Source organism: Labrus bergylta, chromosome 18 (assembly GCF_963930695.1).
Source record: "Labrus bergylta chromosome 18, fLabBer1.1, whole genome shotgun sequence".
Taxonomy (NCBI): domain Eukaryota; kingdom Metazoa; phylum Chordata; class Actinopteri; order Labriformes; family Labridae; genus Labrus; species Labrus bergylta.
Window position 1 is genome coordinate 14,376,768 of NC_089212.1, and position 20,940 is coordinate 14,397,707.

A 20,940-nucleotide genomic window follows, 5' to 3' on the forward strand; every position below is an offset into this window, starting at 1 on the left:
TGATCCCTCTGATTTTTGCACAGTTACGTCATAGCAGCACCTAATTCTCTCTGCAGTATTTTACTTTCTTCTTTACGTTAATCAGTTGAACTTCCTCTCTCTGCTACACGTGAGTTTGCAACCACACAGACATATACACACACACACACACACACACACACACACACACACACACACACTCAGCCTGCATCTGCCTCTGGCTACGTCCAGGCAGGAACATTGTCAGATCCATGCATCATCGGTAAGAAAATCTCTCCACCACCCCCCCTCCCCCCCCTCCCCTCCCCTCCTCACCTCCCTGCACCAGCAGCCCTGCCCCTCTGAGGCAGACCTGAAAAGATCCTTTTGTCCCTCATCACCCGCCTGCCTCCCCTCCTCCTCTCTCTCCTCCCCACCTCATACAGCCCTGTGGTTATGGATACCTGGGACTGTCTCACACCCGGCTCCCATGTTGGGGTAAAGCTACCTGCAGGCACTAGACCACAAAAACAGGCCACTGAAAAGTTGCCCTGGCTTTAGATTCTGTCCGTATTTGATAGATTTTCTTTGACTCTGATGCCAGAGAAAACATGACGCACGCTGAGTCAGACGGCTTGCACTCATGCAGGCTACTCTCCATGTTTATTTGCACACGTCAGGGCCCTTTCCTGCTGTTGATTTAGAGCCACTGCCACTTATGTCAAATGAAATGACTGGGCCTCTGTTTGCTATCAGCAGCTGCTTTAACTGGCACAGACGCCTCCATCTTTTGTCATGTAGTGTATACGCTGGAGCACTTGTTGCATGGCCGATGAGAGGAAGAGGCAGAGGCTCATATACAGCACATAGATTCATGGCTGCAGACGCATTCGGAAAGCAGGGATTTGAGCTTGATTAAAAGCACTGTCAGAGTTTCCGTGCTGGATTGATTTTAGTCTCCTGCACATCCTGAAGGTGACTCTGTTAGCTTCCCTCTGTCATGTGGCACAGAGCCTGTTTAATCCCCGCTGTGTCTATGTACCCTGTCGGACATGTTGTCATTAGATTAACAGGTATGAGGAGGCACTTTGGTAGCTTTGTGATCACCTGTTTGTTAATTTGTGAATATTCAGCCATGCTGCGTGCCAACAGGGAGAGACATGTGCTCTGCTTCGAGTTATATGGGGATGTGCAGGACCTCTGCTCTCTCCTGACCTCTGCTGATATAACATACAGGCAATACTGTTTGACTTTCAGGTAAAGCCTCATAAAATGTCATTTCTTTTTTCTTAAGAGTGCAAACAATTTAACTCAGGTGCAAGTTAAAACAAATTTGAAACTATATGAAAAATTATTCAGTACAAAAAAATCCCTTAATGATTTGAATATGAATAATTTATCTATACAACTAGTTATTTTTTTCACATTGTGACTGTTTGTAATCTGTAGACTGAAAATCAAATCAAATTTGAAAAAGTTTAGTGTTATACTTTAGTTGTTTTGTCGTGACAATTTGATGTCTTTTTAAATGTCAATCCTCACACTGTCTGCTTGAAGATGCTGGTTGTGATCTCACCGGGGGTTTAACAAAGAGTAACAAATGAGAATACTCTAATACCTAAATCAAAGTCCCGGCTATTATGATGTACCAACCAGCTTCTTGCTATGAGGGATTGCATTCAATACACTGTAACACAAAAGACATAACCTGTATTTGTGCTTTTGCAACATTTGAATCAGATCCGTTTAAGGTTGTGTTGTTGTTCGATCTGGTTTGAAGGCAGCTGTCAATCAAATCAATTCAAACCCCATCAACACAATCCTGGTGAAGTAAATTAGCTTTTGACATTTTCAGACAGGAACCCTAAATATTACCAAACTGGGATTTTCTCCACTCAAACTGAAGTCACAGCTATTTTTTGTGAAAAAGAAATAAATCAGAATTTAAACACATTGTTTTGAAGGCTTTAAATCAATTTTGAAATATTTTTCTTTACATGAATTAAATCCATCAGAAGCTGTTTTAATTATCTAAACCTCTGCACTTCTCATGTGTATTTTCCTTTTTGACACTAACACCTTAGTCTACACGAAGATTTCACATAAAACATAATTGATGTGATTTTAATAAACAGCATAACATAAAGTAGTTAAGTGTATCACATCTAATCTTATACCAAAAAGACTGCTAGTTTCCCTGCATGCTAACTGTTACTTCTGATACTTAAAGCACATTTTGCAACAAACATTCATTATTTTAGGTCACTTTTTACATGCATGGCTTTTACATTGTTTTAAGAATTTTATAAAGTGACATTGTTACTTTTACTTAGGACAGTGACCTGACTTCTTTACATACATGTTAACACTGCCATATTTAGTTTGTAAAAGGGACAAACAAATGACCTAAAGCCTGATGATGGAAGTTCTGCTGAGGACAAGCAGACAGACACATCACTCAAACAAGCATATGGAGAGCTTTAGGGGGTAACATGAGGGTACAGGACTGGTGTTTTTAGTTGACCTGAGGTTCTTATACTGAGGGGAAAAGAAAGACGAGAGACTAAGAGGGGGTAGAGAGAGAGAGGGAGAGGCCTCCATGATGCAGAATAGCTCAAGGTCCCTCCAGTGAAGCCAGGTCCTGAAGCCCTGCAATCTTTGCAATCAGGCAGTAATGCTAGCAGCGACTGTTTCAGATTATGCTCAGGAAATCCTCTGTGCTCTCTGCTCAAAACAATTTACCCTGACATGAGCCCAAAGAGAGTGAAGGGGGCGGGGGACAGAAGAGCTGTCCTCACCACAATATACAAAATATTCCCATAACCTGTCCCAAAAAGAATCTGTTGTTTATTATTGTTATTTCTATTATTATTATTATTACTACCATCTATTAATATAGTTCCAGTGTCATAATCAGTGTTATTATAAGCTGAAGTCGAATAACAATTTTAAAAGGCATTATTATTAGATTGTTATTATTAATAATGCAATTATCATGAAGTCTATAAGATTTGGAGTATATATATACAAGTATTCGTTTTTGTTTGTTTTTTCTTTTGTTGTGGTGTTGTGTTTTAAGGGCACCTATGGGCTACACAGGGAATTTATTTATGTATTTTTTTCTAATATGGGCTGTTTTCTTTTTTCTTTTGTGTTGTTTTAAGGACATCTACACATGCAGTGAACTTTGTTGTTTTTTTTTTCTTCTCGTATGGGATGTTTTTCTTCTCTTTTTTTGTCTGAATATCCAGAGCTGGTAAAAGTTGAGTGCTGGCTCTTTCCCATGGCCCGGAACCGACAGAACAAACTCAGTGAGAGAGTAAAGAAAACACGGCACCAAAAAGCCAATGATCCGCAGCACTCGGGCAAAAAAAAAGCAAAAAAAAAAAAGCTTTCTCCTTCAGTCAAACATGTATTATGGTACAGACACGATATTAAAGGCAGCTCCGTGTGTACACAACAGCCTCCTGACAGACAGCTGCTCATGTTGACTCACATTTGTATAATTACATTTCCCCTTATGGCTCTGTGTTTGAAATCTATGTTTTGAATTACCGTAATTATTATAAGGGCGAAGAACTGGTGGAGCAGGCTTTAATCTTCACCGCATTATGACTCATATTATTCTTGATGCGGGTTCATATACCACCAGTGTGGACTTGATTGCTGACTTGGCATTTTGTATCGATTTACATTCTCAAGCATTGTTGTTTTTATTTTCTCAAGTAAAAAAAAAAATGGATTTGAGAAAAGTTATTATCTACGTTATTTTCTTTAGTTAGCCTAACTAAATTATGTTGTAATTGACCACAACCCGGATCCATTCGTTTGAGGGCCAAACTCTGTGCTATTTCTCCACTTTGTACACAAATTACACAGAGACAAATGTATGACTTTTGTTTTATTGGAAACTAATTACAATGAGTCTAATGAAAACGTTACCTCTTAGTTTCCATCGCAGGATGTTGCTATAATTCTTTTTTTTTCTCAACAAAATCTCATAAATTAAGCGAAGGGCCAGTCCAGTTAAGTGTCTCGTTGAGTTTAAGAGTTTCAGTCAGGTCCCGTTTGTGTTTTTCTTTTTTTTTTTTATGTGCAAGAGATCAGAAAAAAGCTCCTGTCAGGACTGATACACAGGTTAAGCGCGTAAAAGGAATTTTGATCTAACCAAATTTAACGACAGATAAGTCAGTCTATATTATAAGGTATAGGCTACAATAGTGTTATTTCATACATGTACTCAATCTGATTATCAGTCTTCTTTTTTCACGTTTTTTGTAAAATAAAATAATCTGGTAGCCTCTTTAAGAGCCCAAATCCACGAGACTGGACGTTAGAGGTCCCAACAAGGAGTCCTGCAGTTGGTGCGGGTGTCCGTGCATGCTGTGCACCGGCTGTGGGGCTCCTAGACCGGACATGGGGTACGCGGAGGCCCCGGGGTGGTTCATATTGCCCTGGAGCAAAAGCGCTGAGTTCTGGTCGGGGCTCTGAGGGGGAGAAAACTCGTCCTCCGAGCTGGACATGAGAGACTTTCCTCCGTCCAGCGGCGACAGCTGGTTCTGTTTGTTGCCGCCTGCGTTGCTGTTTTCACTGTTCTCTCTGGAAATGACACGAGGGAGAAAATCAGAGGAAAATACGCCCTTTTTTGTCTTTGAAAATGTCATTAAAGCCGTGAGGCCTGGGGATAAAAAAAACATTTATAGTTCATTTGCAGGAACAACAGAACGTGCAGGCCTTCGAAGAAAAAAACAGGACGTTTTTGTATAAATGGTATTTATTTCCTTCTCTTTAAATGTTTTTATTTCTGTCTAATCTATACGATTTGTTGTCCTAAAACTAAAACAAAAATCTTCATCCAATGAAGTTTGTTGTTGTAGTACACGGTTACCCAATTTGACCTTTAACTCGCTCCAAATAAGAATTGATAATACTTTGTTTTTTTTCCATCGTGCACCATTATATTCCTGATAAATGATCTTAGCATAAGCCCTTTTTCTAATGCAGGAACTTGTAGGGATTTGATTAAAATAGAGACGATTTAGAGAGGACGGTTTCTTAAGAGTCTATCATTTGTCAACAACTAGCCTCTGTTTACATATCTGCACCGTTAGCAGGGTTTACCTGTCAATCGGGAATCAATTACCAAATGCAAACAAAATATTGAGAACCTACATTCGATATTTCTCATCAAGAAAATGTTTGCGTCCGTTTTCCTACTTTTATTTTGTACTCGGGGCACTCTGGCTTCTTAGGCTGCTTCCAGACACATTTTGGAAATACGTCTTCCAATCCGAACCTCGTGTATCTCCTCAATTATGCACAATACAAAAAAAAATAACCATATTTTTCTATGTAAATAACGAGCACAGAGTGAAAGCTGTGTGAGAATGGTCGTACCTCTCCTTGGCCTCTGCTGCTCTGTCTCTCTGCCGTCTGTTTTTGAACCAGTTGCTGACCTGCGTGGTGGTCAGTCCCGTGGCCTCGGCCAGTTCTCTCTTTTCCCGCGGGGACGGGTAGGGGTTGTGTGTGTACCACTCTCTCAGGACGCCCCTGGACTTCTCTTTAAAGCAGTAGCTGGTCTCTTCGCCGTCCCATATAGTGCGGGGCAGCGGAAATTTCCTCCGTACACGATACTTCCCTACAGCTCCGAGCGGCCGGCCACGCAGCTTCTCCGCCTCCACGTAGTGCGCTTTCAGCCACAGCTGCTGCAGCTTCGGGTGGTTGTGTGGAGAAAACTGGTGGCTCTCCAGGATCTTGTAGAGCTCCCTAAAGTTCCCACGATGGAAGGCCACCACCGCCTTGGCTTTGAGGACGCTCTCGTTCTTGTGGAGGTGATCGCAGGCAGGCAGAGACCACAGGAAGCGCCCGAGCCTCTCCAGATTCCCTCCCTGCTGCAACACCTCGCAAACGCACGCCACTTGCTCCTGCGTGAACCCGAATGACGGCAGTATAGACATGATGTCCGAGTTCACTCCTCCACCCTTAAAGTCGGTATCCAAAGCGAAAGCTGTAGTGTATTGCCTGCGTTAACTTGAGCTTCTTCTCGCGATGCAATCCAGTGCAATTTTTCTGCGCAGCACGGGCCTGTAGGCTCTCCGCTCCTCTCCGGCCCCTGATGCGCGCAGCAGATTGGGATGTTGATTGTTGGGACAATTTGTTCCTGTTGGAGATATGTCAGGCTTAAAGGGAGCCTGTGCGTTTCAGTGATTGGCTCTCCCTCTGCCCTGCACCGTGTACAGCAGAGCAGGACTGAGTTTGCGGCTCCGTTTCCTCCCCAGAGGCAGTGCGTCAGGGGCTGAAATAGGAGCGCTCCATGCACCTCCCGCCCCCACAGTCCCTCTCGCGCTGCAGCTGAGGGAGCAGAGCGGCACCTAGACACTAATCAATTATTACAGACCTCTTAAAAAGCCGTATTAACATGTTGTGAATATACATCATCTACTGGTGGGGACTATATGCTTTCAAGTTTCGCACGTGGAACAAACCACACAAGTGCATCTCCTCCAAACGTTATCAGTAATCACAGTCAATGGAGGGTAAACCCACAAAAACACCAAAAGGCTTTTTTAACTGTGAGGGAACGTTTAGACCCTTCTAGAGGCTAACTCTGACTCACTAAAATATAACACTCAATAAACTGACTTTAGTGCAGAATAGTATGATGAAATTCTTTTTCAAAAAAAGTGAAATCTTAAATGGCTTTTGGTTGGGCCTATTTTTTTTTTCTACCTTACACTCACACAGCTGATTGGGAGTGACGCCCACCACCTTAATTACACCCAGATTTAACATTTTGTTGTTACTCCACTTTCCATTAATTACCACAGCCGTTTATTTTATGAGGCGATATAATTTAATAAGCCCCAATGATAAGTGACTCCGTGCGCGCCATTACGCACGTTTTTTTTATGTGAGAAACCTTTACTATGCTACCTGCGAAACGTGTTATGGGACATATAGACCACCTACAGGAAATCAGCCACTTAAGCGTAAAAGCGTGTGTGTGTGTGTGTGTGCGTGCGTGTGCGTGTGTGTGTTTGTGTCTGAGAGAGAGAGAGAGAGAGAGAGAGAGAGAGAGAGAGGGAGAAGGAGAAAGACTGATAGGAAGTGCCACACAACATTTTTGACCAATAGCTGCGAGATTACGGACAAATACTAACATTTACTAAAGATTTTACACATTAATGGACAATTTAAAATGTAGTGTTTGAATATTTTTTTTACAAGGCCAGATTAATCTTCTTTAGCGTATGGATCTGGAAATATTAGATAACCACCCTCTCTTGTTTGTTGTGTCGTGCTTTTTTTTTTCTCCTAGCATCAAGACAGCATGTTTTTTTTTTTGCAGAGCTCCTTCCAGCCTATATAGCTCACATTTATATTTCAGGGATTAGACGGGCACCGCACTGGCTCCAGTGTTTTCTGGTGGGTGAAACACTAAACCAATCCATTAGTAAATGAGTTCTCTGCGACACTACTTCTTGGTGGGGCAGTTGTTGGTTTGAGCCATATAGATCACATTTCTGTATCTGCACCAGAGACGCCCCTCTTTCAATATGTTAAAGGGGAAGATGTGACCTGGAAAAAAAAATGTTTTAACTTTAACACATTCAGTGTAAACGCTTTCACAAGATGACCACGTTGCTGAAGGATTTCTACTGTAGGGGTAAAACACTCTGAACATTTTTGCAATGAGAAAATGCTGAAAAAACAGTTCTGTTCTAAACAGCCCCTGGACTGATGGTGAATATCGATATTTACAAAGTATTAGGGATTGTAGGTAGGCCTGTATAGGACTACTAAATAATAACTACAGGACAACCAAATGAAATCCGGCCAGATGATCATTCAGCAATGAACGCGCATTTTAATATTAAAAAAACACAATTTACGTGACATCATATACTAATTTGAATGACTCTTCATTTTACAATTGTCCAAACAGTTCCTTTGGTCTGAATATGTATCCTACTTAAATGTGCAAAAAGAATAGGCCTATTAGATAATTGGCTTCATTACAACATAAGTAAATGCTTTTATTCTATGCCACAATTGCCATGAGAATGGAATCACAAAAATCACGTTATAAAACTAATTAAATATTAATTAGCTGTATATTTCAATTATTATTTCTAAGTTAAGGTGTAGGCCTATTTTAAGGCTGTTTTAAGTTCTTGTTTTTACGCCTCTCTTATTGCGAAACCCTGATTAAATGAGTGCATCCTCTTGCCTAAATGTTCTCTGTATCTGTAGTGGACACTCAGCCCATTTGAGCCCGAGTCTTCACTGCTCCCTGTCTGTGTGTAAAAGCTCAGTGCTTCAGTAAATGAGCTGTCTGATGAGCGGCTCTCGGGTTTCTCTAATATCTCTACCACATTGCGCCGCGCCTCCTCCTTTAACCCGAGCAGCCCGGGGGGCCAGATTATTTCAAGATGTGGACTCTCTCCGCCTCCACCAGTGCTGGACTCCTCAGACCCCGACCAGTAATGCAATACTGGGTTGCACTATCCCTCGTTACTCTATACAAAATGGGATTTACATGGAGCAGGGATTCCTTACTCTAGTTACCAGCTTTTTCCTCTTCGTTAAACTCCAAACCCCACAACAGCTCAGATCCTGGAAAATCAAGACTGCTAAATATTACGGATGTTCAGAGTTTTAGTCACTGCTTTTTCCAGGAAACTCACATGAGTCAGAATGTTTTCATCCCGAGAAAATGAAACTTTTTTTTTTGCCATTTCCATCAAAAATGATTGTGTGTCATATAGCCAGTTTGAAAATGGGGGTTAGGTGGGCTCCTGTTTGTTCAATTAATCCAATTTATGCGATACATTTTGAAGTGCAAAGACATTGATAAATACAAGAAGCCATTATGTATTGTAATCTGTTACTTGAGAACAGATGACAAATGCAACGATGATATCGTGTTGTGCAGGAAAATATACTCAAAGCACTTCATCAAATTGACATCAAAAGCATGAAGCCTATTTCTTACTGGATGGTTTAAAAAAATATGGAGGAAAATGAAAAAGAGGAATGCCTCGTTGACCAGATGGGTTTAACTCTGTCAGAATCCAAAGATGCTATTCCAGCAGTATGGACTGGAATAAAGCCGATACTGTTTAAATTAAGTGAAAAATGTCAGAGGTTAAGTCCAGACGGCTTTTATTTGATTTGGGCATGAGAGACATTTGGGGACATTTAAGGGCAACATCTCTGCACAGTAAAATAAAATAAATAATGATTTTGAATGCATTGATCAAAAATCCTATCTAATTTTTTAAATTGTTTTCTAATAGACTCAAGGCAGCAGTGGTAAAACTACATTCAATTGTCTTTTAATTGAGCATTTATTGACACATGCATTAATCCAATCAATAGTTAGTCAATGGTTTACAGTTTGTGGTGAGTTGTGGATGTCCTCAATGTGTTTTTAATTAAGAGTAAAAGCGGTTTATTCTGAGAGGTGAAGAAAGGCGGTGAGGAAAAAAAAAAAGCAGCTCCTTCTCTCAAAACAAAACACAACTGTTGACATGAGTGAGTTAAATGAAATTGGAGCTGCAATTATCAGCTTAACAGAGTTTCCTGTCATGTTGGAAAATTAGACCTGGTACAAGTGCACGAGGGTTAACCCCCTCCTCCCCATCAAAATCATTACGCATTTCCTCCGAGGACCACCTCCACAAATATGCAATTATGCAGCCCCAGCTTTTTTTTTTTTTTTTTTTTTTTTACAGTGCTCTGCTTTGTAAACACGCTCCGAGCCGAAAGACCGATGCATTTGTTTAAAGGGAAATTCTTCTTTTTTTCTTTATTTTGCAGCCGAGACGGAGTAAGTAAACAAACCAGGCGGCCCGTCAAGCACATAAACAAACAAAAGGAAGGATTGAAAAACAGGAGGTGCTGCTGCTGGCAGAGAGGGGGCGCCACCACAATGCTGTCATACATATCCAAATATGACTCCAAGGAGAGGGTGAGTTGATGCATGTGTGTTTTAGAGAATTGATGAAGTTTTTTTTAAGAGGCACAGTTGAGCAGCAGCAGGTGTGTGTGTGTGTCTATGTGAAGATCAATGGAGCCATGTGCCCTGCTCCTGTTACAGAGTGCTGTTTTTTCTCTCTTTTTAGACCAACCTGGTGGATGTGATGCTGCTGCCTCCCAGCTGCTGCTCCTGTGTGTGTGTGTGTGTGTGTGTGTGTGTGTGTGTGTGTGTTTATCCCTTTAAAACTCTCCTTATGTTTTCTTTTCAGTGACTCATGGTTGCATCTTCCTCTTTCCAAACCTGCATGATAAAGTGGGCAGGTTCAATTACCTGACAACCTCACAGCCAACCAACAACTCATTTATATTAGTTGGAGGTAAGAGACAAAACTACAACAGCCAATGACATATATTTCCAGTTCATAAACAATACCTAGTTTCCACAATCCAAAAGGAGATCTCTCCCTTGCTTTGGTTGGTAGTGGTGGGTCTGTGCGAGCGGGCTGGTACCCGCTGACCCCTGCCCTCTCATTAGTGGGACGTGGAGCAGTGGAGTACCGTGCTCCCCAGGTCATGTTACATATGGCTTGCAGTCTGCTGCGCCGCATTAAATGTCAGCTTTGAAACCATCTGAAAGAGCAGAGGTCAGTGTTTTTAATAAGGCCAGAGTTCTGGGGGAGTTCCCTCTTATTTTACTACACCCGAGTATGTTTTATACTGCATGTTTGAAATGTAGACAAAAATGATCCTCTTGTTTTAAGTTATGGTGGCCTTCGTTTCGAAACTAAGAAAGCAGAGGTACATTTTATAATTCAACATATAACTCTGACATTCACAATTGAGATGTGTGTTCTGGGAGGGAACAATTCTTCTCCTTTTCTGTCTAATTTATTGTCACCATACAAAAGGTGGAATTTGGAGTTTTTTTTTTCCTGCATCCCCCTCCCCGTGAGACCCACAGACCGTGAGCCTGTCCTGCTGCGAATGGGATATTGTTCTGGGCTCCAACAAAGCTGTTTTCACCCTCTTCAATATTACAGGAGGAGTCACCTGATACCTAACAATCAGCTAATCCACTGCCCATGGCGACGAGGTCACCTGTGCACAGGTAACTTTATCCCGGCTTGCCTGCCTCTCCCTCTCTTTCCCGTTAAGTCTCTTCTATTTTTTTTCTTCTTCTCTCCCTCTGTGCCTCAACAGTGAGCATGGACAAACAGCCTCTGTTTATTTAGGTCATCGGTTAGATCATATATAACTCCTGCAGCCAGGAGGACAACTCCTATAATCCACCACAGACACACTGTGAATAAAACAAAATCCCCCGCTGTTCATCCATTTGTCAAACTTTGTCTCCAGTCTTATCTTTCCTGGCTGGTTTGGTTGGGTGCCCACTGAGCGAACAAGTGTTGGGTGGAAATTTCATGACTTTATAGAGCCAAGAGAGGAGTTCAGACTCTCTGACTGCTCCTGATAAAGACCCAGTATCTGTGAGTGACAGTGCCTCAGATTGATTCCTCCACATGTTAAAGTAGGGCCAGTCCGGCCTTTGCTCTGGGGGGGGGGGGGGGGGGGCCATAGGATTGGAACGAGCTATGGGGAGCTGCAGACCCCCCACCCAAAAGGAGCTTTACCTCTGGAAATCTCATTGCTGTTTATTTGAATTACAGGGGCTGAGATGAGAAAGGAGGGCTAATGAACTCCAGGTTGCCAGGCATGTGCAAACGATCACCGCAGGTTTGCAGAGAGCAGCACCAGGCTTGTTGGATTACTTGCCCTCCTTCACAATTTGGCTACACAGGACTCTTAGATGTTTGGGAGACTTAAGCTTTTGTTCAGAACACACTTACATTAATTGAAAATCAAACTGCTAGAAAGAATGAAAAAAATATATCGGTTTCATGTTTTTATAAATATAAACTTTTATTGCAGTATTGAGATTTAGAAAAATACATTCACATAATTTCATAGAACAAACATATAATCCAAACTAAGATAAAAAAAAAAAAAAAAAAACACAAATGACCCACAGTTCTTCTATTTTCCCACGACTCATTTTTGGTATCTGACATTAAAGCACTGAGAATACACAGATCTGTCCATTCAAATTGATGGGATTGTGTATTACATGTCCATGTGTTCGACTTGGTGAGAGATGTGCACCGTCTGAGTTGGCTGCAAGGCTGAAATGTGCTATTATGGTCATGTACGACAGTGAGGAATTAGGCCCCTGTTGTGAAATGCACCAGACACACTTGACAAATGGGCTCCACATTCGCTCGTCTTTCCTTCCACTGACACCCAAATGTGCCAGTGAAGTGATGGCGGCGTCAGCAACAGCGGCATCACAGGTTTACTTTCAGTGTTACCCACAAAGCACAAAGTAAAAGGCACTAGTGTCCATGCAAAGAGAAATGACCACAATCCCTTTATAGAAAAATAGCATCCATGAAATGTGACGTTTTGGAGAGACATGTCAAAATGAAACAGGATATAGAATAGCGTCATCACATCTAAGTTAACATACTCTAAGCTGCAGCTGTATATACAACATATGATGAGACCTTTCTGTCTTCAGTCACATCTTCATCCCACTGATTGATGATAAGGCTTGAAATATGAGTTGTTACTGAAATAGTGGGCATTTGTTGAGGTGTGTGACACATGACAAACCCTCCAAATGATTGAAACATGTACATTGTCGTAGTGCAAACGCCGAAACAGACCAATGCTGTGGTGTTTTTTAAGAAGCAGAAAGGCACATTAGTCTTAGCTACCAGTCAACTTGGTATTGTATGAAGCATAGAAAGCAGAGTTTTGCAGCAACTCAAGAGGCGTTCAGAGATTTTAAGTTGATTTCTGAAGGACACTTTTTCCTAAATCAGCAGCTTTGGGTGTGTTTAATGACCTTTTCTGTGTGTGTGTGTGTGTGTGTGTGTGTGTGTGTGTGTGTGTGTGTGTGTGTGTGTGTGTATTTGTGCAGTCCTTGAGTAAAGCTCTCGCTCTTTAACTGACCATTTTCACACAGTCCTTCTCTCTATCCCCCCCTACAGAATGACCTTTTTGGTTTGACCCAGATGACGCATTTAGTTTTGGAGGAACATCCCGGTCACATGACAAGAGGCATTCCAGCACCTGCTTCTGTGGATCAAATCCACTCAACTGGAAGTAGCAGGTGTTGTCTATAAAAATGCACATTTAAACACGGCTCAAACTCATACAGCAACTTCCTCTCCTGCGAGCAAGTAACAGTCGTAATGTTTCTTCTTACAAGTGAGTGGCTTTTTAAAAACTTGTCACAGACTTTTTTTTTATTTTTATGATTAGCTGATAAAGCCCACCCACGGGGCTCCTCTCTGACTAGAGTGCATTGTAAAAGTCAAATGAACACAAATAATTTAACATTTAAAGGAAATAAATGGTAAAAAAAAACAAAAAAAACACACACTCACAAACACACGCTCACACAAATTTGAAAGATTCACCGCATCTTTGCACGAGTGCTTCCGCGAGGAGAGATGTTAAAGGTCGGCCATGTCCTCCTCCATCTGCACTGTTTGTAGTTTGGCGAGATCCTTTCCCTCCACCACCTCCATCTCCCCGCACATTGCTCGCACCATCTCGTTCACGCCTCCTGACACCCCGACCTTGTTCTCCGAAAGGTTCATGAAGTTGCTGTGCATGCCGGGGCCGATCAGGTGTGAGGACAGGGGACCCCTGAGATACTGTGCAGGCTGGAGGTGGTGGCTACTGGGGTCCGTCTGAGCCATGAGGGGTGTACTGACTGTAAGGGTGGTGTAGACTTCTGGTTCCGGGCTGGACGAGTTGACAGAGGGGACCTCGGAGGTGGAGACTGGACCCCGGCTGGAGGGAGCATCTTCTGAGTTGGGGGTGGTGTAGCTGAGCTGGCCGCTGGGGTCCAGGTGGAGCCCGTGGTGGTACGAGGAGTAGATGACCCCTTCCAGAGGCTCCTTCTTAATGGAGGGATGGTTCTGGTTGCCCATGTTGTAGAGGACAGTGTTGTGGTGGAGCGACGACATGGTTAGTTTGTCCTGTTGCTGGAACGAGTTGTCACCAGAGGAAGTCACGGCTACATTGTTCAGAGGCATGGAACCTGTAGAGAGTAAAACAAACGATCAATACACGCAGTCTATCTACACCTTTTGCACAGTGTTTTATGTTTAATTTAGAGCAGACCTTGGCCCCAGAATTGCCGTTTTGTGTTTTACACACTTTGAGCTCCTGAAACTGGACCCAGTCGAGCCCCAGAGAACGAGAGCCAGGACTCAACAGCATGCTGTAATTTTCTCTTTTTCCTTATTATTCATGCTGGTGTAGGTTCTCTGCTTTCTGTCAAAGTGAGTGCTGGAACGTCTTACTCCCTGTTAGTGTGTTTCACGGCCTCTGATTGTCTGAAACATATTTCTCCTCCTTCCTGCTCTGCACATCAAGAGTGCAATGATGATGAGTGATGGTGACTCCAGAACTTGTTTTTATTCATCTCTGGGGTTTTCAAAGGACCACCTCTTCTTTATGTCTGTGTGTGTGTGTGTGTGTGTGTGTGTGTGTGTGTGTGTGTGTGTGTGTGGCCCTATTTCTTCTGCTCTGCATGTGTTATGTGTAGTATCGGCCCTTTGGACGACTGCCCAAACACCAGACATGCCAAGAATATAGCAGCTAAGATATATTTCGGGTAGACGTAGTAGAGACTTGTTGACAAACTGGCTTGTAGGTGCAGTATTGCACTGGAACATTTCAGGAGGGCAAAGCTCATCTCACATCATCTCTCAAGATGGGAGGTGAAGGATAAAAACACCTCTATTTTAAAATAGGAATAGAGGAGTATATGTCTATATATTGGTTATTCTAACAGAGTAGTTGATGTTAATTTGGTCTTTTCCTGTTCGCCATTGCTACAATACAAAGCAACAGTACAATAAAGCAGAGTGATTAACTTCACTGAATTTATCTGACTGCTGAAAAGGGGAAAATGAACTCTGAATGCTTCTAAATCATCAACAGTTATCTGAAATACAAGATAATATCCACTGAAAGCTGTTGTTTTAGTTGTCTATAATCAAATTATCACACTATTGAAGTCCCTTTTGCCCATTTTTCTATAAATGATCATAATCTTTATTAAATTGAGCCTAAGAGTATTACAAAGACTACCTTATATAGAAGGTGAAATAATGTTATAGTTTTGTGAACCCACCTTGTTGTGAGATCGTTGAGGCAGACGAGAGTTGCAGAGGAGGTAGACCTACATCACTGTTGAGTAATGTGCCGCTGTCGCTGTCAGAGACTCCTCCGCTCGGTACCTGGACTAGACTGTAGCCCCCCAGCTGCAGTGGCCCTGATGAGGAGCTGAAGGTGAGCACAGAGGAGCCTCCATTCTGGGCGGCCATAGTGTGAATGCCCTCCAGTTTCACTTCCGCTCCGTTCACACAGCCCTGGTAGGAGGCGTACTGCAGGGCTGAATCCTCCGCAGAACTGCTCAGTCCCTTCTCCTGCCCTGTTTGCATTTGCATGTCCACTCCTGAGCCTCCCAGCAGCACCCCTCCAGACGACCTCAGAGGGTTGAAGGCTAAGGGTTGGATGCCCAAATTGAGCCCGTTGAAGAGGATGTTTCCGGGTGTGTGGAGGTAAGACGAGCCTCCATTGTGAAACACGGTGGAGTTGTTACTGGTTACTAGACTGCCATTGTAGAGACCACCACTGCTGGATCCAGGAGGAAGCTTTATGTCTCCAATCTGCTGAATGACTACCCCACTGTCCAAAGACCCCGTTTGAATGGGAAGGGTCCCATGGGTGATCACCCCGTCGGAGGAGTTAGAGAGGGGCCGGGGAGACAACTCCTCCTGGCCTTTGCTGGACTCGTCCTCTGTGCTGTGGTTTCCATCGGATTCACTGGAAAAAAAACAATCTTTATAAATTTTGTGTCACAAAAGCAGGAAAACATAGGAGCAATTAGTGGTACGTTATTATAAGATAACTTTGTTCCACTTTTTTTTTTTATCCCCAAATAAGACTGTAAAATAGTATAATTTAGCAGTTTAGTTAAGAGGACACCCTCTTAAGTAAATTCACCATTTAAATATAATATGACACAGTTTTTATTTATGGTTTACTTCCCTTTGACCCTCATCTTGTCTTTTAGTGAACACAGAGCAGACAGTGTCACATTTGTTGCTGTGTTATGACACAGCTTTGAAGAGCAGGCTGTGTTTGTCAGTGTTTGTCAGTGTGTAGCCCTCTCTTACCTCATGGAGAGCTGCTCTGACAACAACCATGCAACCATTTGGCGCAATAAATTCTGGTGTGACAAAATGCCAGCACTGGTGGCGTGACACAACAAATGGCTCAGGGTATTTATTTGAATTTGTTCCCCTAATTTGAAATGGTTTTGCGATTTGAAATCCCTATTTTATGCTGTTCTCATGAAGACTTTGAAATTATATCACAATTTAGTTGTTATAGTTTATTAATGAACCAATCTTATTTGAGATTGATTCAAACAGCTGCAGCCTCCCCAGCACGCACTCGCGCACGCGCACGCGCGCACATTCACACACACGCCAGCAATCTCATCCCCCACTTCCAGGAAGACATAGAAACAAGGACACTAGTTACCACAGATATGATCAACATCTCAACAGATTATAAATTTAGAAGAAGACGTTTCTAATTTTTATTTTTATTTTTTAAGCAAATAAAAGACAAACATAATAGAACGCGCGTGTGTGTTTGAGAGAGAGAGAGAGAGAGAGAGAGAGAGAGAGAGAGGGGTCACCTCCACCAGGTGTGCGTCAGCTTTGTTCACAGAAAGAGAGAAACATGAAAGAAGCCACACTGCTCTCTGTGTGTGTGGAGGATTATGAAAAGAAACGCAGGAGCTGATGGAGGCCCAATTTTGTCTGGGAAAAAAAAAAAAGTGATATTGAAAATGATTTATGTGCGTGTTCTTCTTTGACGTCGTGCACACAGACACACACTAACTGTACACGGCTAAAAGTGAAATAAAGTTAAACGCTAAATGATTCATCGCCGTTTAGAGGTTTTTGTGCCTGATAGTCAAACCAACCGCCTGTGGGAGTAACGATGTTATTTAGTTGCTTATTGTTTCCATGCCCCTTAGCAGCAACACACTTGAAACCGAATCTGAGTGGCAACCGCTTCATATTTCAAAACAGAAAAAGCGTGCTCCTAACCCTTTTACGCACTCTTTTTTTTGCTTCTGAGCTAAAGGATTTTAATTGTGAAAAGTGAGCTCAATAAGAAGTTAACAAAACCCGAAGTATTTGCAGTGTCGGTTTAAAAATGTAGGCGCCCTTTCTCCAAGGAAGCTTTAAATACGTTGTTAAAATTATCCTTGGGCTAATTTAATGCGCCTTTTACGCACAACACGGTCAGAAATATATATTGATATTTTGTTTCATATGATGTTTGTGACTGAAATAGCTTGTTGCTTTTGTTTCCTCACCTTTTTGACTGTGCCTCGGACGGGTTTCTGTCTCTCTGTCTCCTGTTTTTGAACCAGTTGCTGACCTGGGTCAAGGAGAGTCCTGTAATCTTGGCGAGATTCCTTTTCTCTGCTGGAGAGGGGTACCGATTCTGGTTATACAGATCCTTCAGCGCGTTCCTGGACCTCTCCTTGAAACAATATACAGTCTCCTCGCCGTCCCAGATTGTCCTTGGGAGAGGGTACTTTCTCCGGATCCGATACTTGTCCACGGCGCCCAGGGGTCTCCCCCGCGCCTTCTCCGCCTCGGTGTACCGGGCCTTGTACCACAGATCCTGCAGAAAGGTGTGGTTAGACGGACTGAAACTGTGGTTTTCCAGAATACTGTACAGCTCCTGATACCGAGCCTGGTGGAACGCGACGAGGGCTTGGGCTTTCAGGATGCTTTCGTTGCCGCGGAGCAGGTCACTCTGTGGCAGGGACCACAGGAACCTGGCCAGCCGGTCCACATTGCCTCCCTGCTGGAGCGCCTCGCAGACGCACGCCACTTGCTCCGGAGAGAAAGCCAGGGAGGAAGCGGCGCTCACAAGAAGCTCCGTGCGCACCGCGTCCGTGTTGGGAGTCGTGCGCTCCATGGACAACTCCGCCGCGTCCAGCCCCACAAGCTTGATGCACTCCCGCGTATCCACCTCCTTCACATTTTCCCTCTTGATGTCATTTGCTGTTGTGACTACTCCGGCAGAAGAAGAAGACATTTTTTTTTTGTTCAAGCCTTCCCTTGTAAAGTCACTCCTCCCAGCTTGATCAGGTTACTTCCTCGCCATGCGAATGCGATCGGATATCTGACAGCAGCTGTAAGTAGATATGTCTCTCCCCTTTTCCTTCCAACGTGACTTTTACTCTGCGGGGACTGGAGCTGGACGGAGACACGCTGGGGTCTATCTGTAGGAGAGCCACGCTATTGGCCACAGAGGGCCCCATTGGGAGGAGCGAGCAGGACTCAGGCTCGAATGTTTGGTTTCCAGCTGTCAGTCATATAACTTACAGTAGATTCCCGTTGCTCACCTGTGCAAGGTGAGTGCTGCTAGGATCGTGGGAACGGGATATCCTTGTTGTCTGCATTGTCAGGAGCTGACTTAGCCTTTTGTGAAACATAAAAGTGTCATTATTCCCACAAAGGTGTGGGAACACAAGGGGGAATACATTTACCCAGACTGTATCTAATATGAAATAATGAGCAGCATACAACCCCATTTTTACATTATATTTCAAAAGTAGTAGGGCAATACTACTTACTGTCATAAGCCTCCAAGGTTCTCATTTTATCAGTGGCAGTCTGACATTTTCATGACAGGTTTATAATAGTTTAAGTCCCTATTATGAATGAAATAAGGTGTACATTTTCTCAGTTGGTATGGCATTTGATTACTTTACACATAAAACCCTATGACCGATTCATTTTTCACATCTAAGTATAGATTATTTAGTAATAGCGAATTCAAACCATTTCCTTAGTAACATACAGGATACGTGTGCATTAATATTTTTGTCCTCTAACAGAATTGAGCTTTTAGTTTAATTTCCACATTGCAACAATGCTAAATAACCCAAAGTAAAGAGTAGGCTAAATATCCACTATGCACTAAAAATATGGCCACACGAAAGTATTTGTTTTCTTCTTGCAGCATAATAACTAAATTATTGTGATAGAGTGGATGTTTTCTTTCTTTTAACCTTTGATTGTTAACTGTAATGTAGCCTAGATGAAATGATCTTTCATTTAGTTAGGCTACTTTTCAAACTCTAACTTATACGCCCTTGGTCTCGTCATTGTGCATTGTTGATTGAAGGTGGGCCTGAAAAAAACACAGAAATCATTCTTATTTATAAATATTTACACTTTAATCTAGACACAATATGATATCAGAGGCCCTGTGGAAGATCTGTGGAGGACTTTGGTTTGACTTATGTTTCAGTGCAGACTTAGATAAGGAATGTAAAGAAGTAATGTTGCTAGGGATGAGATAACCTAATGAAATAACAAATATTTCATTCTCTCACTCTAAATACAACCCATGTGTGTACACGTGAAATTAAACACTTAAGTTTCTTACCTCTGGCTCTCTGGGAGCCCCGAGTGAGCCCGCACTACACAGTGACCCGTAGAGGTGATCATCAAGTAGGAACTTCTCTTATTAGTGGCGTTTCCCGTCGGACCGCTTTCTGTGTGACGCAGCGGTTCGCAGCCTTGAAAGCGAAGTGACGGTAAGAGCTGCGAGTTGTTGACATTATTCTCAAACTCTTATTATCTTAAATTGCGTCGACAGAAATGGACGACCAGGGGTGTCCGAGATGCAAAACGACCAAGTACAGGAATCCCTCTCTGAAGCTGATGGTGAACGTCTGCGGTCACACACTGTGAGTTTTACATCTGCAAAATACAGGGAAGCAAATTGACAGCAAAACCAGTTTTTTTTTTTTCTTCACATAACTGGGTATTAGGACACACATGCTAACACAATAAATCATAAATAGGGCTATTTATTCTCAGTTTAAGTACTTAGAAAGGAGTTTTTGCTGCAGTAATTGTAGTTTTTTTTCCAGTAACTATGTCATGTGAAATATAGGACTTTTTTTTTTTTTTTAGAAAGTACAAAAAGTTCAGGAAGGGAAAGAGTGATTTTCAAGAGCATAATGTTTGTGTGGAAGCAGTGTGCGGAAATTTGAACCATAAAATGACATGTTCCAGTGGTTTGAAAAAGGGTACCACAGTTTAAAGTGTAACACTTATTCAGGTGCTTAATTGATGTTCTCTCTGGCTCTGCATCACCAGCAGATCAGTTTACAACATTCAAAATGTAATCATAACTTGATAATCTCAAGACCTAAAATGTTATGAAACATTCATATTTTATTCCTCTTGTAGTCGGGTTTGCCAATTCAGTTACAGCAGTTTTACGTAAAATCCTTTTATGTTGCCAAGTTTCATTAAGTCTAACTCCCAAGATGCCCACCACAAGTTATTAAGACTAAAATGTTGTTTCAAACAGGTTGAATAACATAAAATTACAATGACATAGAACCCAGATTTCTTAAAAGGTTTTTGTTAAGGGTAGATCATGTGTGTATATATATAATTTAATTTAGATTGCTTAATAAACAGATTGTTAGGCATGAGTTAACACTCTCCCTTTTTTATTTTCATTGTGCCATGTCAATACTTTTTGTCAATACTTAATGTCAATACTTTTTATTAAATCTTGATCATCTCACAATAGAACCTGCTCCATTTTAATGAACGGGACATGTTCTACACAAGCATCATGCAGCAACAGTGTTTATCCTGATCCTGAGAACATCTTTTTTTCGACCCTGTCTGTTTATTGACCGTACCGTCAGGAAGTGGCTGTGCTTTGTCATCAGGTCCGTGAGCTCATAACTCACCGCCTGTGTCTGGATGCAGGGCCACACACAGAAAATTAAAATGATTCTGCAATGAAGCAATATGGAGAAATGTCCTAGCCCAGGTCACCTTGGATTGT

At 42.3% G+C, this 20,940-nt stretch overlaps 3 protein-coding genes across 3 annotated transcripts in view; 1 reads left to right on the plus strand and 2 right to left on the minus strand.

Moving 5' to 3' along the window:
- Positions 1 to 3,846: 3,846 nt before the first annotated feature.
- LOC109992575 (homeobox protein six1b) lies at positions 3,847 to 6,229 on the minus strand. The gene is made up of 2 exons (XM_020645252.3): positions 5,356 to 6,229; positions 3,847 to 4,557 (listed from the first exon to the last, which is right to left on the minus strand). The coding sequence occupies exons 1-2, from the start codon at positions 5,913 to 5,915 to the stop codon at positions 4,263 to 4,265; spliced, it is 855 nt and encodes a 284-aa protein (XP_020500908.2). The 5' UTR covers positions 5,916 to 6,229; the 3' UTR covers positions 3,847 to 4,262.
- A 6,616-nt stretch (positions 6,230 to 12,845) lies between these two features.
- Positions 12,846 to 18,465, minus strand: six4a (SIX homeobox 4a). The gene is made up of 3 exons (XM_020645257.3): positions 17,420 to 18,465; positions 15,152 to 15,846; positions 12,846 to 14,050 (listed from the first exon to the last, which is right to left on the minus strand). The coding sequence occupies exons 1-3, from the start codon at positions 18,151 to 18,153 to the stop codon at positions 13,458 to 13,460; spliced, it is 2,022 nt and encodes a 673-aa protein (XP_020500913.1). The 5' UTR covers positions 18,154 to 18,465; the 3' UTR covers positions 12,846 to 13,457.
- Positions 18,466 to 19,615: 1,150 nt separating this feature from the next.
- Positions 19,616 to 20,940, plus strand: part of mnat1 (MNAT1 component of CDK activating kinase) — a 32,006-nt gene continuing 30,681 nt past the window's right edge. Inside the window, exon 1 of the mRNA XM_020645208.3 lies at positions 19,616 to 19,816. Within this exon, the coding sequence (XP_020500864.1) occupies positions 19,728 to 19,816 (89 nt within the window). The 5' untranslated portion in view covers positions 19,616 to 19,727. The remainder of the gene's footprint in view (positions 19,817 to 20,940) is intronic.